An 18,184-nucleotide genomic window follows, 5' to 3' on the forward strand; every position below is an offset into this window, starting at 1 on the left:
TTGTATTTTAACATGACTAAATCCCCTGAAATCACTCTCATTTGTGCACATTTTGTTACTAAATGCAGTGTTTGTTGTATCATTGTAGGGCTTTGCAATATGGCCAATTCAAATTAAATCACAACTTTTTCAGTTCTTGTTTTGATCCTTTACAATTTCCTATTAGTTTTTATTTTCCTCAATAAAACAAATACATATGGATTTCTGTGTTGATTTCATGAACGTAAGTAACGAGACAAAACTGTTTATTTCTCCAAAGTCTAAACTGTGCTCTAAACCACATCTATTTTACTGACAAGTGTAATAATCATCATGTGTTTATCATTTGAAACAAGTGGATCCCGATCAGATTAACTGCAGAGCCTGATGTTGACGTTAAAACCGCAGATACGAGCTTTAAACAGGAACCATCGGCTTAACTATGGAGTATTTTTTTTTTCTTCTTCCTCGCACACTTTTTCCCTCTCACCTCACCGGCAGAAGAAGAAAAAAAAAAATCCCCTCCACTAACTCCTGAATCTCTTCCAGGCCCTGTTTCCATAGCAACAGGTTACCATGGAAACTAGGTGACAGTGCAGTGCATCCCGTCTGCTTATCGGCAGGGAGAGGTGCAAGAAGTTTGTTTTCTTTTCTTCATCTTCTGCTTATTAAAATTAACTGTTTGATGAAAGGAAAATATAAATTGTCTGAGCGTTCATTGTGTAACTCGATAAACCGCTTTTCCCCGTAGATATGTGGACTATAGTTTAGTTTAGTTTAGTTTAGTTTAGTGTTTATATATAGCGTCATTAAGCCAATAAAAAACAGAGATGTTCCGCACCAGATTATAGCTAAACAGCTGGTTTCCATCTGCAGTCCCGGATTTACAGATATAAATTATACAGTGCAATTACGTTCACACTGTCCACTTTCTGACCCATACACACTCAGCAATGAGCCATAGGTATTTACGATCATGCGTTAGCTTTATACAATGCATATTAATGTACAATTTTATATCTCACTATTACACACATCTCACTGTGGACTGACTAGTTGGACACAATGAAATGCACACATTAAAATACAACAACATCAGCAGCACCAGCAGTAAATAAATAAATCATTTGTAAAGTTGTCTTTCTGTTAAATATGTGGCCTGCCCTACTTTTTCTATGAAATGTTGGAGTAGTGAGCCGGAGTGGCATGCACACTGAGAAATCTATGTGTTTGAAATAACAGTACCGCCGTTTTCTAAATGATGCAATTATACATAAATGGCAAAAATGGATCACGGCTTTTGTGCTGCTTCAAATTTAGATGCTGCAAAAAGAAAACAATTAGGCTAAACAATGCGGCTCACGTGTCACTATGGATACGGTTTGTGGAGCTCCCCTTAATTGCAACTGGTTGAAAAAAATCAGCTAAGAATGTGCTGTTTTATTTTACATACAAATGCAAAACATATTTCCATTGGCCAAGGACTAATGAAACATATTAGGATGCCACCGCGCTGCCAGTCGGAGATAGCGGGCAAAAAGGGAGAAGCGATGACAAACAAACAAGCAGAAGGTGTGATGGTGATACACTGCGTTACACTGCAGCTAAGATCATATCACGAACTGTTACTAGCAACGTTAAATCAGTTTTTATATGAATATGTTTAGATGGGAAATTATACAAGCAGTGACTCAGGGTGTGCTAAAAGTAAACATCAAAATAAAAAATGGAGCTGTAAAAAGATGTGATGTGCTCTCAATCTGGAGTACTATAGTGTGTTGTTTATGGGCTCTGCAAAAGATCAATAGATTCAGATGATGTAGATTATGATTATTGTGTATAGTGTAGAGGTCAGATTTGACAGTTTGTTATTCTTATTAATTTTAAGAACTGACTTTGAATCAAAATTATTTAAGATTGAAAGTCCCAATCATTTGTTTTAATAAGAAATAAAAACTTGTAGAATCAATAAATCAAATAGCCATGTAAAAGCTTTTTGCACACTATTTGGCTTTTTTTCAGATTCTATAATGTAATGATGCCATAATCCCAGACAGGGGGCAAGTCTTCACGATTGATTATGTTGTACTTTGCTATGAAATATCCAAAAGGTAAATGTACAAATCTTGAGCCACCTGTGTTAAATATTATGTAAAAGATGTATAGTTCATGGGCCAGATAAAATTTCTATACTGCTCTGGTGGCAAAAGCTGTCAGTGATTTTTAAAAAGGTCCATGCCTGAGCTTCATATTTTTGTGTGATAGACTTTTTTGAGTTTCAGCAGTATCAGGATTAGCCTCTCAAGTCTGCAAACCTCATGCTGAAACATGCACTTTAGACACAGGTCCATATTCTGGTTTAGGCCATGTCCTGCCAATCAGACAGTGATTTAAACTATTGTGTTTGGTATCATTCAAACCATTTGGAGTAGGAGCTGTAGGCTGATATCTATGAGACATGTACCTCTGTGAGTATCATTTTTGGACTTGTCCATGTCTCACTGTCAGGCTTGCTTTGAAACAGTAAAGACAAGTAATTTAATATCACAAATGTGTGTCTGTCATGTTCCTGGATGTTTCAGGGATAAAATTAGTAAAACAGTTCAGGCGGAAATGGTGAGAAAATGCTCTCACGTGACAGTTTGAAAATCCATGGTTACCGCATAGAAACTGTCAGACATGGGCTTAAATGAAAGACAAGACTGTTTTCTTTAAAATGATACCAAACACAATAATTTAAATCATTATCTGATTAGCAGCACGTGGCCTAAAAAAAGAATATGGACCTGTGTCTAAAGTGTATGTTTCAGCATGAGGTTTGTACACTGAAACTCAGAAATGTCTGTCACATTAAAATATAAAGCTTAGATATGGGACTTTTCAAAAATCACTGATAGTCCTTGCCACATGTAAAATGTTGGCACAGGGACAAATAAATGGATAGATTGATAACTGAAATTCAAGCTCACCTGCTGCAACATTTACTCTTCTCAGTTAATGGTGAGTACAGTGTTAAACTCATACAAACCGTGTGTGTTTAATGAGATTTTGTCACATATTTTTGAAGTGATGATGCAGGAAAGATGAGTTCAGTTTTGATTGGACCACTGAACCTGCACATTTGGCCTGCAGGATCAACCACTGCAACAGAAATAGCTCACAAATAATATCAAAAGTCCAGCACTACTTTATGCCATTTACATGAATACAGAAAATCTCCTGAATTAGATGTGACATTTTCAGGTTGGACTAAGCAGCTCGGTGAAAAATTCAGTTGAAGGAAGTTAAAAAGGAAAAAGAAATGTTTAGAAATGTTTTTAGGCACCAAGGTTGTCAACAGGGAGATTTTTTTTCATTTTTCAGACTTTGAGGTCCAATGTTACTCTGCAGCTTTGATGCTGTTGGTGAGATGTAAAGGGATTTGTTATATCCGTCTGGGATTAGTTTTGATGAAAAACACTGATGTTGTTGTTCGTAGAAACTGTACTTACCATTGACACTGACGTTCTACCTTAAACAGACATTTAAGGTATTCTTCACTGTAACTGTAGGACACTGGTCCTCTGCCGTTCACCCATCCATCGCTGCTGCTGGGGCCGTTTGTGAGGAGCAGTAGGCAACCACTGTGTGTGAGTCATTCCAGATGTTGAGCTTGGCTTGGTCAGGAGCCAGGAGGATTAACATATCATGTTAATGTTTGTTCATGTTTGTTTTAGGCTAATGTGGGAAATCTGTGTGCACTAAGGGAAATCTGTGGGACCTTTCCAGAGGAGGAAAGGTCCCACCAGGCAAACAAACCCAGCCACCATGCTAGCTTTTTAGTTTTTAACAAAATGAGTAAATAACATGACATTATAATAATATTAATAAATCATGGGGATGCTTTCCTGAAAACACTTCAGCGACTTTGCAGAACATGATTTGGAGTTAATCTTCCAAACAGACTGACTCAGTGTTGTGATGATGTGTCCCACCCCTTCACCTGTGACTCACTGCTGCTCCATAAACATGGCTCCAGACTCCACGGGGGTCCAGAGCCATATGAAGCCTTGTTCAGATAAGGTCAGATGAGTACGAGGTGCATGCAGTGGCAGGGGAAGCCCATCCTCTTTAATAACACCGGCCCTTTGAGTGGCAGGTGCAACGCCTTCAGAACAGGCTGGGCGCACCGATGGGAAACCAATGCTGCAAATCAATCAGCAACACGCAAAGCACCCTGGCAACTTATCGTAATTATGTGGGGGCCAGTAAATTATGTGTTCTTTTTTTGGAGATCACGGAAGATCATGGGTACAGTCAGTTGGCTGGGCATATCTTTAGAGATCAGAGTTACAAGAGAAGCTCAGAGTAGAGCTGTTGCTCCTCCATGGTGAGAGGTGCCCACTAAGGTGGTTCGGGCATCTGTTCCAGGTGCCTCTTAGATCTGGGGAGGTGTTGAGAGGAGGCCTCGGGGAAGACCCCTGGGATCACCCTGGAAATCCCCCGGAAGAGCTGGAGAAAGTGTGCATGGAAAGGGAGTCTGGACCTTCCTACTCAGACAGCTGCCTCTGCAGATTAATCAATCAGTGAAATGATCAACAAATACAGTCTGAACCATACACAGACACTTCAAGACAGGGCAGCCACTAATTACATCCACTTCTCCAGTTTGATCTATCAAAAATGATCTTTTGTTTCTGCCCTGTAGGATTAGCATACATTATGTGTCTTATTTTTATTTAGGTGATCTTTTTGTTATAACTACATTCAGTCTTCAGTCTTGTTCATGTGAACTACTTTTAAAATATTGACATGGGCCCATAATCTAATTCAAATAGCACTCAGGTAGATTAAACCTATTGTTTTAGCCTTTTGAGGGCAGCTCTCTTTATCTAGTTTTAGAGCTTATACAGTAGGTCACAATGCATAACAAGAACAAACTTATTTTCACTATGAACTCTGTGAACTTCGCGCCCAGTTTTCCTGTATTCCTCCACCTCCTTCAAAATGTAGGTGTATCTGATATTTTTGTCCATGGTCAAAACTACATTTCTGGTTCTGCGTCTTTGCAGAAGGTCCTGGAAAGGTTACATTATGTTGATATCTGGATCGCTTATAAGTTAACATCCTGCCGCCTAGCTAGAAGGTTGTGGGTTATATTCTGTGTTCTGCCATGTCCTTGCTCCTTAGCTGCCAATATATGTCAATATGATTATATATGACATATATCATATATGCTTTCATTGACCTCTTACATTTTAAAGGCATTTTGTTGATCTTTATAGCTATTCTAGATAAGATGTTCTAAGTTTGAATAATGCTAAAACAATACTAACTAATTTTACGTGAAGACAAGGACATGTTTTTATCCAAAGCTTAACAAAATCCATTCTTCATGTCCTGTTTTTATTAAATTCCTACTCTGTTGGTAACAGAAATGCTTTTCTCAACTCATTTTTCACAATTAAACCAGTTAAGATTTTGAATCCCTTTTTGTTTGTAGGTTTTGTAATTTGTCCAGATCTAATTAGATGCATAGATATGTATGTTCATAACAGATATAAAATGACTTAATCTCAGACAGAATCCAGTACAACACTTGCAGTACTTGGTGTGTGTCTGGACATGTGATGGTGTACACTTTACATCATGTGATCTATGAGCCAGTGTCTCCCTGTGCTGTTTTTGGCTGCAGATTTATGAATGGACTGCAGGATCTCCAGAAGGCTGTCCTGTCCCCTTTTGGGTGCCCAGGAGACCCTCTCAGCAGACAGGCACACTGGCCCAGTTACTTCCACACACCTCGCTTTCCTTGGTCGCTGGCAAACTCTTATCTCTGGCACACCACTCAATCCAACTCATCAAATAAACAGGTTTTATTGAATAGTCCATAAAATTAAATGATTTTCTTCTCTGAATGGGAACTGCAGTGACAAACCCAGTGCAGACTGTGTGTGGTATTAAGAGCTTTGGGTGTAAATAAAGATGGCTACAATAAAGTCATTAGCCAGGCTCTGCTAATGCAAGTCTGGCCCACACTGTGTAACTGGATAATTGCAGAGGAGTACGAGTGAAGGTTTGATAAGAGTAATAAGTGTCCTGGGCTGGTCTCAAATTTAGAGGCTGTGAAAAGAGATCTGCCAGCCAAAAGGAGGTAAACACTCCCTATTTTTGACTTGTGTCCTTGTAAGCCAATAGAATTAAAACCATTGCTCTTGTTTTGAAACCGCTCCAGTTCTTGTGTGGTCAGATACTATTGTGTCTAAGCAACTTTCTTAATTAACTGATCAGGCATTATTTTACAATCACTTGCAAACTGGAGGTTATGTTTTCGATGCAGGTCTTAAAAGTGGGACCAACTTTTTTTGCTACTACACTGTGCATTGCATTTTTGTATACAATTTTCTACTTTTCCATCAATTTCTTGCTTGTTCATTGGACACAAATTAATTTGGAGCTTTGCGGTCTAAAACATTGTGCTGCTCAGTATGGTTAAACTCTGTGACATCACCTCTGCTCAGAAAAGTGGCTCAGTCAGACACACACCTGTAGAGACGGAGTTAATTTGAAGCATGAGTCTTGTTGCTCCAGACCCCTTCCCCGTTTCCCCCTCCCCTTAAGCCCTTCAGGCACTGCCCAGTTTAGCAGCTTGTTGGACTGTGGTCGTGTTTAGTTCCACATTAAGCAGTGTTAATTGCATTAGTTTTTCTGATGGATACAATCACACAGGCCAACCAAACCTTCTGACATCTATCACCTGTTGCACCATGGTAAAGCTTACTACTAAAATCTGCTATTGCTTCGATTGAAAGCTTTTAGGAAGTGTCACAAATACAGAAAAAGCTTAAACTCTTTCATAAAAGGCAAGTTAGTCTGTATTTCTTCTCAAATAGAGTCAATATCAGCATGGTCATGTTTATTTTGGTTAATTTGAATGCGTTGACCTCTGACTTGCACCCAAACCTCAATGCTGCCATGTTGTTGGTCTTGTCGGTCTGATTCTCCATTGGATTTAAGCGCAAATGTATCAGTGGGAGACAGTCAAGTTTGTTAATTCACAACCTCAGCAGACCAGGTACAGCCCATCTGTTTGGAGACGCTTTGACATAGTCGTCCATCTCTTATGCTATTTTATGATCTATGTTATAATGTTGTTTCCTTATCACAAACATACCTGGAGTTGTTTTTGTTTTTTTGTTTCATTCGCACATGTTTAACACACAAACAGAAAACACTCTGTTCCACCTTGTGATGTCAGGTGTTGATGTAGACAGACTAATAATGCAGTATTACAAAAACAAAACACAACTCCAGGCATGTTTTTTGAGGAGGTAACAGCATTATAACAAGGGGTAAAGCTCACAAGAATCAATTTTGTGTAATATAGGACCTTTAAAGTATTAATTTCCTATTGCTTTTGGGGGTAATATTTTCTCTTTCTCTCTTTGAAACAACACAGCTTTAAGAATGTATGAAAATCTGTATACACACAAAAAATGGCCTCTCTCTTAGGCTCATAATGCGGCTGTGTTGGGATCGTGACGGTGGGCGGCTGTGGGCGTCTCAAATGTGCCTCTGCTGTTCTCTCTCCACCGGTGTGAAAAGTAGTTCAGTAATTAAAGCAATCCTCTCTCTGGTCTCCAATGTGAAGACAAGGCAGAGGGAGAGGAGGCTGCGGGAGAGATGAGAAGAATGGAAGATAAAAGCCAGATAGGGTTATTTTTGATGCAAAGTTGAAAAAAGCAAGTTTTAATTTTAGCACGGCATGCCAGAATACTGTGAGGGGGAGAGTGGTGCTTGAGTACACAGATGTTGATTGGTTAGACATGGTTCTATGCGCATACAATGAAGCGCATTAATTTAGCCTGAAGACAGGAGTTTCCTTTTTATCTTTACAGCAACGCTCTAAAGCTTTCAAAATCATGCAAAAAGGATTTTGTTGATGAGTTCCGTGTTCACTGTCAGACATTTTAATTTAGCATCTTTTGGCATTCCTCACCATCTTGTTTGTGTTTGGATAAGAGTCCCATCCTGACCTAAATCTGTTACTCGGACCGGCGCTAAACTTTTGTCTCCATGGTAACCAGCCTTGCAAGAGGCAAGAAGAAACCACCCACTTATAAAGTCTCGATGTTTTCCCATGTTTTTAGGTAGCCCACACAAGTAGGATTTACAGCAGACATGCAGATAATCTATAGACCGTCAGTATACAGTTCGTTAGGGGAGGAGGGGGAGAGAGGAAGGCAGAGCAGTGAAGAAGACAGTGTCTCTGATGTATAATTTATCAGTGCAGTGGTGGGCGGAGGAGAGGGGCACCCAGCATCGCGCTCACGTTTTCACTCCTCTCTATAATGCACAATACTGGAAGAGTGGGGCTATGTGTTGAAGTGATTTATTTTTTATTTTTGATCTCTAAAATATCAGATTTATTTTTGGACACAGTGGATAGTTACGTTTCCAATAGCAATCATATCATCATTGGCATCAAATTTTATACTTGTACTGCAAGTTTTTCTTAGAATTTTAACTTTCAGATTCACCTTTCAGAGACAGAGAACACCACCAAAGTGTAATGTAAACAAGCACAGCAGTGTCGAATTTCAGAGCTATTTCAAACTGTATCTGTAATTACTGTTTTATAAAGGACGAAAGACATTTTTGTGAATAAATCATGCTTCTCCATTGTACGCTTAATGATGAGGCAAGCAGTGGCAGCAGTCTTTGGATGTAAAATGGAGTATCTGTAGAAAACACTGTGGCTGTCTTATAGCATGCCTTGAAGGTAACAGCTCAAAGCAAAAGCAAGGGTGGAGGGATGAGGAGCACTATAGGCGCAAGGAGGACGGCTGTTGCACTGCTAGAGGTTGCACCACACCACTAAACCAGCACGAATCTGCTGTGTTAGATAGACCTCTGTTGATCCCTTATTCTCACACCCTCCCTTTACCACTCCTCCTCTTCATCAGCATCTTTTTTTATTTCATTTCTTCAACATGTTTTTGCCATCCACATGGCTGGCTGCGGGCCACTGGTGAGGTGCAGTGTGAGAGAGAGAGCGAGAGAGAGGCGAGCAATAGGCACATTCCTTCGGGGAGGGGGGCTGCAGTAAACAACCAGAGTGGAGACCAGAAACGGAGGGAAATTTATAAAAGATGATATGAAAATGTGACCTAAATAAGTAGTGCACCTCCTCTCAGCTTCTCTCCACTGTCCCACTTCAAGTTATTGTTCACAGCATTGGCAAAAACAGTCGTGGAGGTCTGCTGTTAAGAGATAGAAGCCTGTTGTTTTAGTATCCCACTGACACGCTGTAAATTTAATGGGCACATGTTACTGCTGCTTGTCCCCAATCTCCTTCCACAAAACTATTTTTATACTGACTTTACTGAGCATCACTGTTTTACTTGGTTAGTTTATGCCTTGAAGGAAATAACGTACTCAGCGTTTTGATGTTTTAGATTTCATTCACACAAACAAGATTATTTTTGCTTAAAGGGACATAGAGTAGAAATACTGCATTCTTGACATTATATGCACAAGAGCAGAAGGGAGAAGGCAGGGAGTAAATTGTGAGTTTAATATAACCTGGCTCACATCAGATTGATATGTGTCGCACTCTGAATTGAGTTCTACACATTTATCAATCTGGAATGGCTCTCATCCCCTTTTTCCTCGGCTGATCAGTGCATAGGCCGTGTCTTTAGTCGAGCAACAACTTCTTTAGTCGACTGCAGCCCTATTTGGCAATGAATCAAGACGGGGTCATGGGGGCAGGGTCAACAGATGGAGCAGAATGTTCTAAAGTAAAGTCTGGAGCTGAGGACAAGTTACACAACTGCTTGCCTGCCCTCTGCCTAATGAATGAACAGATCATGAATCAACATTACTCAATGAACCATTCCTTCCTGATCATTTTGTTAAAAGGACAGCACTCAAACTTCACACAGCAAGAAGGTTCCAGGTTTAATCCCTGGGTCGCCTGGGCCTTTCTGTGCTGAGTTTGAATATTGTTCCACGTGTCTGAGTGGACTTCCCTCAACAACCCAAAACATGCACAATACGCGTGGCACCGGACGTTTTTTCGTTGGAGGTGCTAAGGCGTGTGCTCACTTAACATGTTAATTTAGAGCCTTTTAACAATGTTTGCTTTGCTGTTTAAGTTTAAAAATGTTCAAATGGGAGCCAAAGAGTAAAAAAAAATCTATATTAGGTTTTATAAATTACTACAGGCTGCTAACTACATTTAATCAAAATTGGATGTGCTATGAAAGTTGTGCAAAAATCTTAGGGGGATCTATGAGGGAGCTTTGGCCATTCTAGGGGAGGCTAGTGCCCCCCTAACAATGTGACCGATGACATTTGAATGTCTGGGGCCCAACATACCATGTTCAAACCACCATGTCCATTTCTCTGAGATAAAGCATTGCATGACTGGAAGGCCCCATGCCTTGGCCTCAGTTGCCTACTCTTTACGAGGTCTACAGAATCTTGGGCCACAGAAAAAGGCAACAGTGGAGAGGTGCTGTAAGGACAGGGAAACAACGCTTGCGTGAAATAAAATAACTGCTTGGGTGGGCTTATCTGCATTCAAATTATTGTGTAAAGGTCAAGCAGGGTCTTTACGTTCTATTGTATTTTAGTAAACAAGCCAGCTCTGGGGTAAATGCTGTATATATCCTTGCTTAATGCTACAAACCAGATAATTAACAAAATAACCATCGACAGTTCAGACAGATTTTAGTCAAAGTGAGCGCTGCCACTGCTTCATACTATTGAATTATGCTCCAGTTGAATCCCCAGGACATTTAAACTTGTGTATCCTATTCCCAGTGTGTTGCGGTACACTGAAGACAGGTCAGGATACTTAGACACTTGCTTCCGTCACCATGCTGAATAATTGACTAGAGGCCTTAATGCTTTGTATGTGTGTGTGACTCAAACGTTTGAGGCGAGTGTGAGGCAGTGAGTGGTTTCCTCTATCTGCCCCCTGGAGAAGCCCACTTTACCAGGCCAGGACTCGGGGAAATGGACTACAATGTTTTGAGAGTGCTGCTCTCTGTACAGGGCGTAGCTTACATTCATGGGGTAGCTTGCAAAAAGTGTTTTGTCTCAAGAACTTCATAGCTATGTGAGAAACTGGAAATTTAAAAAAAAAATACACATTTTCACTTTGCATGGTGGACCTTTCCTGGGTCTAATGTCTGTCTGGGTGACTTATCCAGGCAGGTGAGTGAAGGTCCAGGGTTTTAAGGTCCATTCATCACTGGGGCATTTAGAAACATTTAGGCATCTGACACAGGCGTCCCAGAGGAGAGCGGTAACAATTTGACCCAACAGTGAAAGATATCTTTTTACAAATTGATTCAGCATTTACAAATCAAATTAATCAAGTGCCCATGCAGAGACACAAAGTTTAAACAGAACATTATTCACCTCTACATGGTAAATGGTCATATTTTTATACAGCACTTTTCCATCTTCAAGGCACTTAAAGTGTTTTACATAAAGGAACCACTCACCCATTCATACACCGGTGTATGCAGACACTGGGGTGAGGTAGGTTAAGTGTCTTGTCCAAGGACACAACGACAGCATTTGTCTGTGGGAGCTAGAATCACACCGCCTACCTGAGGGTCAGTGGATCAGTAATGTTTAGGTGAAGAGCGGGGTTCAGGCTGTCAGCGCTCGGATCAGTGGACAAACACTTCTTATAATCTTATATCTTATAATAATCATTCAGGCTGCATGCCCCCAGAAAATCTATTTGGAACTGATGTTTTAATTTGGTTTGCGTTCTAGTACCTCATGTACACAGACCTCTTAAATATTAATTAGGCTAATGACTCCCAATAGCATGGGCCCGACCCTCTTTAAAAACACTATACAATTGTTGTCAGTATACCCAATTACCTTCCCTGGCTTGTCACTGTACAACAATTACCGTTGAATTACTGTGGCAGCGGCGTGTGGGCAGATCATTTACATAGTGTAGTGGTGTACTACTTGTGTTGATATACTGTAACACATGACTCACCACTCTCATGCTGATCTTGCCTGTTACTTCCTAACATTTTAAGTAGTGTGTGAATCAGGGTCAGTCATGTACCCAAACACATGAATAAAGTGTTATTTTACACAAGTGCATGTATCCTCATTCACTTACGCTGTTTGTTCAATGCTGGGGTGATGCCATTGGTCGGATGATAAGGGGGGCTGGAGTTACACAGTCCAAGGAGCACACCTATGCAGCTCATGAATAATGGCTGTCCAGATGATGTCAAGGCTGCCCCACTCGGGTTTCCATCCCCAACAACCACCGAGGATCACAATCACTTTGAACAAGAGCATTTCCTCACCAGTTTAGCATTCTGCTCTGAGTGTTAAATCTGTTGACAGTGACACTTTTCTTTTTAAACCTCATATTTACTCTTAAATTAAAGGGACACTGTTTTCTGGTGGAGGGTCTGCCATCAGCTTGTCCCCATGGAGATGTCATTGTTTTACCTATAGTGGGCTACACTATAAAATTAAACATATATGGAGAGGAGCAGGTAATGCCACCAGGACTAGTTACAAGTCAATCTGTAGAAACCTTGCTCAGAGTAAGAATGTGTGTTTTTGTGTATTTATTCATTTTGCAATAAAAAAACTGTAATTTTAAATGCAAATAGATATATTTTATGCCATACTAGGAACATACTAGGCAAAGTAATAACATCTCCACGGAGACAAGTCGATTAAATGAAACTTTACATATATTGCTTAATTTAAAGGTGAATTGAAGCCCTGAATGTGGCGAAGTAGGACAAAATGACCTTTTTTTTTTTTTTTTGTTAGAACAACAGGGCAGGTTTGGGTTCATTTTCACTCATTGTCATGCACACATTACAGGAGTGCACACGGGGAACATTAGCAGTTTGCATTGGTTGCAGTGCAGATTAAACCACAGATTAAACCACAGTCACTGAACTTGTGCCTACTGAACAAATCATAAATGTTCTACTTATTTACAGGCTGTAATCAAAATAATGTCATGAAAGTGAACCAGAAGAGTTTGTTTTAAACTGGATGAGACAGTCAGGCTGAATATATCCCACTTAACTTATCCCAAACATGTTCCTGTGCTTTACATTTTCTCTTTAGTCCATATTCCACTGTTAGTGTCACGGCAAAGAGTGAATTATTCATATTGTGCTGCTTTGGGTTGGAGTTGAATCATGTGAGAAGAGCAGGGTGCACGTGACCCACTCCGCTGTGATCCTGATGTGAAGGGTGTGGTCTTAATAAGCCTCACACACACTACTGCCGTCACCCTCCTCCATCCCACCCCCCTTCCCACTCCCCCTTCGCTCCCTGGACCCTGGTGCAGTGTCACACGTGAGCCCGCGCTGCCCATCAAAGCTTTGGCAAAACCCACTGTAAAGGAGGTCTCCACGGGCTTTGATACTCTGTGGATTTATGCATCACTGCTCCATCCTGTGAGTGGTTATGATGCCATTTCAATTAAAAATGAAACACTTTGCTTTCTATATAGCCTGGTCTTGTTTTTAATCTTGTGTTTTTCTCACACAGTAATAAGTACAGGTCAGTAGAGTAGCCAGAGAATGTAGTCATGTAAGAGCAGGCCTTCAAGATAAAAGGATTCAAGTAGAAGTTTAGGACATTACTCAAGTTTAAAAGTACTAAGGGAAACTACTACACAGGGGTAACTGAGAATAACTGTCTGGATCTAACATTTGATTTATAATTTGAAGGACAAAACATGAAATAATGAACAACCATTAAATAAACACGAAGCTTCTGTCTCTTCTAGATTTACTTACAGTGGAAAGAGGAACCAAAAGTGTTACTGTTACACTTAAAAATATGACTTAAGTAGGAGTACTCTGATAAGTCACTGAAGCAAAACACAAGCTCTTAATAAGGGGCGTGTAATCAAAGAATCGGACTACCAAACGCAGGTATCTCACGAGTAATAGTGTACTTTCTGCAGATAAGACTTCTGCGGATCTTGCCTCTTCACTCCCACACAACTTTCCCCTGCTCAGCCTTAGCTCTCTGCCTGTGTATGTGGGTGAGTGCAGTTTTCCCTTGAAGTACAAAAGCCTAATGCACGTGTGGCTCTCACATGAAGCAGCACTGATCTGGGACCACAGGACCGCAGCTATAATTATTCATATGAGGAGACCTTTGCTGTTTGCACACTGTCACAGCACATTATCAAGTCTAACTAGAGGTTTTAGCTTTTTTTGCCACGGTAGATCTGAAGAACTTTATGGACAGATTACATATAATTGCATTTAAAGGTGCCCTATGTAACCTTTTTGAGATTTATTCAACTGCTGGTGCATTCTTACTGTGAGCAGGCTTGCCTCTTCAGTGATCTGACCTGTAATTACCACCACACATAAATGGTATTCTTATTTTACATGCCATATAATAGAGCATGACTAATTACGCTAAAGATAAATAGGTATTTTATTAGAATGCAAGATGTACAACGAAATGGTGTAGACAAATATGTGAAAAAAAATGGCATTAATTTTGTATATTTGCATTTAAATCTTTGAAATGTATTTTAGCCACTGATCTGAATCAACACGATGGATATAAGTGGCACGAATATGGTACAAAAATACAAAAACTATAATCTGATATATCTATTTTGCAGATCAGCCGCTGTCTGAAGCCTGGAGGACGCTTCATCTCCATCACTTTTGCCAACCCATTTTTCCGGAAGCGTCTTTATGCCCGTTCCGTGTACAACTGGTCCATCCAAAACTACAGTTACGGCGATGGTTTTGAGTACTTCATGTATGTGCTGACCAAAGGAGAGCCGCTCAGTGCTGAAGACGTAGCTCTGGAGAGAAAACTGATGGAAGACCAAGCACCTCATCCCCCCAGATCCAGGGAAAAGGTGCCAGAGGAAGACTCCGAGGAAGACTTCTTGTCCACTATAGACCTATAATCTGCTATTGGCTTTGATGGATTAAATGGGACTAGAAGTAACTGTTCTGCTTTGTATTTTACAGTAAATCATTCTACTGTCAATTGGATATCTATTGTGAAAGTCACCAATGCAGACAGTTTTTTAAAATCCAGAGTATTTAAAGGCACTGTACCTGAGTTTTGTCTTAAAACATGTAAAAACAGACCTAGTTTAGACCTATTTTGCAGCAGTACAAACATATTCCTCACGTTATTAACAAAAGTGTAACATTATTAAGTGCACTGAGTATATAAGCGCCTTTCACAACTTTCAGAGACCAGATTGGAAGTTGGGTATTGTAGCATTGCTAACAACACTTAGCATGCTAACAGCACAATAACATTACTTCAGAATTCGTGTGAAAGAGCTGCTAAAAATCAGGTACAGCCCCTTAAATTGTTTACATACATTATTTTTTTGTTTTTACTTTACCTTTTGAGGTTAGGTGTTACCTTATCTACCTCCTAGTGTACAGGGGAGTGTGTTTATATAGCATTGATTTACAGCCAAGTACTCATCATTTTTATTTGGGCTTGGTACAAACACAAGTCCAATTCACTGGATAGCAATTTTTAATATGCATTATCTAGAAATGTGATCATTTTTAAGACAAAGCTATTCCAATTTAACGGTGCATTGCTATATCTATATCTCCCTAGACCTGTGACAATAAATACTATGTCAAGTTATTGTTCAATATATGATAGATGGAACAATATTTTTTGGGGTCAGTATTTATCACGGGTACTTTTTCTTTGCAGCACTTGGAAATCTGTAGGTATTTTTTGACCATATGATCTTCTAGTACTAAACTGTTTCTTTCTGCTGTTTATTTATTGCAGCTTGTGTTTTTTAATGATATTTTAGATGTGTAATTGTTTCTGTGGTCTATATTATATTGCTCAACTGTCTAATAGGAGTCATAGTATCATGTGCCAGCTACTTCAACCTAAAGGGGATCCTCCCATGTAACGACTCTGAGATGCAGTACTTGTTGGGGTAACATGAGCAGATTTCTCACTACAGCTTAAATATAGACCCGAGAAGTAAGAGGCTGGTGTGCAGACAGGCAGGAAGACTAGTGACTGGAGGCGACCACATTAATAAAGAAGAAATCATTTATTTTTAATTCTCCACTGAGATCTAATTACTGCCTATTTTAGGACACCAAAAAGGTGTGATTTTTCAGATGACTTTCTAATTTCTTCGCCTATGTCTAGTGCAAGAAATACTTAAATTCGTAGTTCCTCATTGATTCATTCTGGTCAACGTTTTCTTTGTATTTATTTAATAACAATATAAAGTTTGCTTTTAATTTTGGATGGCGTAGATTTTTATAGCTTTTTATTGCCAGGCTCTGTGAGTGAACCCCCAACTCAATATCGCTACTATTTGCCAGTTTCCATAGTGATCAATGGTTATACAACACAAATACTGACTGGAAATACTGACTGACATGGCCAGACAAACTAAATGTCTGATACCTGTTTAGTCAGGGTTGAAAAAAAATGTGTAATATGGACTTCCCACTGTATCATTTGAATAAAGTTATGACATTCATGTTTTGTCAGTATCTTGGGCTACTTCTGCTGTTTTTACTGCATCCCAAAGGCAGACAGATACTTTTTTTGGATGTTTGATTGCATTATTCTGTATCTGCACTTCCTCCAAAGGGTTTTATAGATTGACCACTGTGTATCAAATGCTGCATTGAGTCTCATGAGTGGATTCATCTCAGCGGGTGCCTAAACTCAAGAGTGAAATAAATATTCACGTAATGTTTTAATTAAGCATTTGAGATAATCAGATAATGTTATATTTCTTCATTTCATTACCTTTTTCACGTTGATGCCAACAAACTTACCTGGGGCCAATTCAATTACTAATTGTATTATATTGCTTGTGGCCCTCAGGTGTCTCTCGTGGTCCTACCAAGGGCCTGGACCCAGGACAGTTAAAAATCACAGTTGAGACAGCCATGTGAGACAAACAGTAGATGATGTATTTACTGTGTGTAAGATGCAGAGGATTGACCCCTGCAGACCTGTGCAGTTTATTGCATTAGAGATTAGACCTGTGGATGTAATGTATGAGTTCTTCATGTTAGAGATAATGCTGTGGAGTGAGGGAGAGCGCTGCTTTCAGCAGAGCTCTATATTAGCCTGTGTCCCTCGGGGCAGTATAATGGCATAATATAGTGTATGACAGACTTATGTAACTGGCAGGAATATTAATGGATGTCCACTCAGGATGAGGCTAAAGAATTGGATCAAAGCTCTGCATCCACACTCACGCACCCAGGGAAAGCTGGGCCTGCTGCACCTCAAACAACACAGAGCTTCTGTGTGCACTACGTGCACAAAGCACGCACTCAGGCCATCTGCCAGGTCAGAGCACTGATATCACTGGATTAAAATGACAACAACTAAAGGTTTAACTAATAATAAACAACTTAATAACAACATACTGGTGCCCGCATGGTCAAGCTAGTTTAGCTAGTTAGCAAAAAACATGATAAACAGTGAATGTTGCACCAGCTTCAAAAGAGTACAAAGTCACAAAAAATCACTCCAAAGAGTTGGACCATGACTTGTGTCCATGACTGTGATTTATTCATTGGGATACACAAATAAACAGGAAGAGTCTGGTGTGTCAGTGTAACCTTTGTCACAGAAACATCTGCCCAAATATGGCGATTTTCCGCCGGACATCTGGTTGAGCTGTTACTGTGAATGTGTGATCCCACAGGGCCTCGTGGCGCTCGGTGTGGACAACACAATGATCAATAGCACTATCTGTTGATTTAGTTTGTGTTGATGTTATCAGCATAGTCAATACTAACGGGAACACTCTTCAGAGTGTTCTATTTTTACTCCATACTTCTTTAGTTCTGTTACTTAACTATATGGATCTGCTGTTTTTGGAGAGGGTGTAAGACAAGCTGCTAATAGTGGCAGAGTTACTTCTTGTAGAAAGCTGCTTGTTGCCAGTTATGTTCAGTATTTGCACTTACTGTTCAGTTATATTTGGTGAAGGTACACTGAGAGTGAGGCATTATGGTACAGAGCAGGGCCAGACTTTGATAGATGATCATGTGGCTAGTCATGGCTCCCCAGGGTAGTGTAATTTAATAGATTCACTAGTGTAGGCCAGAAGAGCCGTTAAACAGCTTAACAGACGGATGTGCATTTCTTCAGCACTGTTAATTAAGGATTAGTATTTACTAGTATTGAGCTC

General features: G+C 39.9%; 1 protein-coding gene across 1 annotated transcript in view; it reads left to right on the top strand.

Annotated features, from left to right (window-relative positions):
- Positions 1–16,519, top strand: part of ece2a (endothelin converting enzyme 2a) — a 58,883-nt gene extending 42,364 nt beyond the window's left edge. The window contains exon 4 of the mRNA XM_033982681.2: positions 14,630–16,519. Coding sequence (XP_033838572.1) covers positions 14,630–14,926 — 297 coding nt within the window. The 3' untranslated portion in view covers positions 14,927–16,519. The remainder of the gene's footprint in view (positions 1–14,629) is intronic.
- Positions 16,520–18,184: the final 1,665 nt, after the last annotated feature.

This window comes from Periophthalmus magnuspinnatus, chromosome 17 (assembly GCF_009829125.3).
Source record: "Periophthalmus magnuspinnatus isolate fPerMag1 chromosome 17, fPerMag1.2.pri, whole genome shotgun sequence".
NCBI classification, from domain to species: Eukaryota; Metazoa; Chordata; class Actinopteri; order Gobiiformes; family Gobiidae; genus Periophthalmus; species Periophthalmus magnuspinnatus.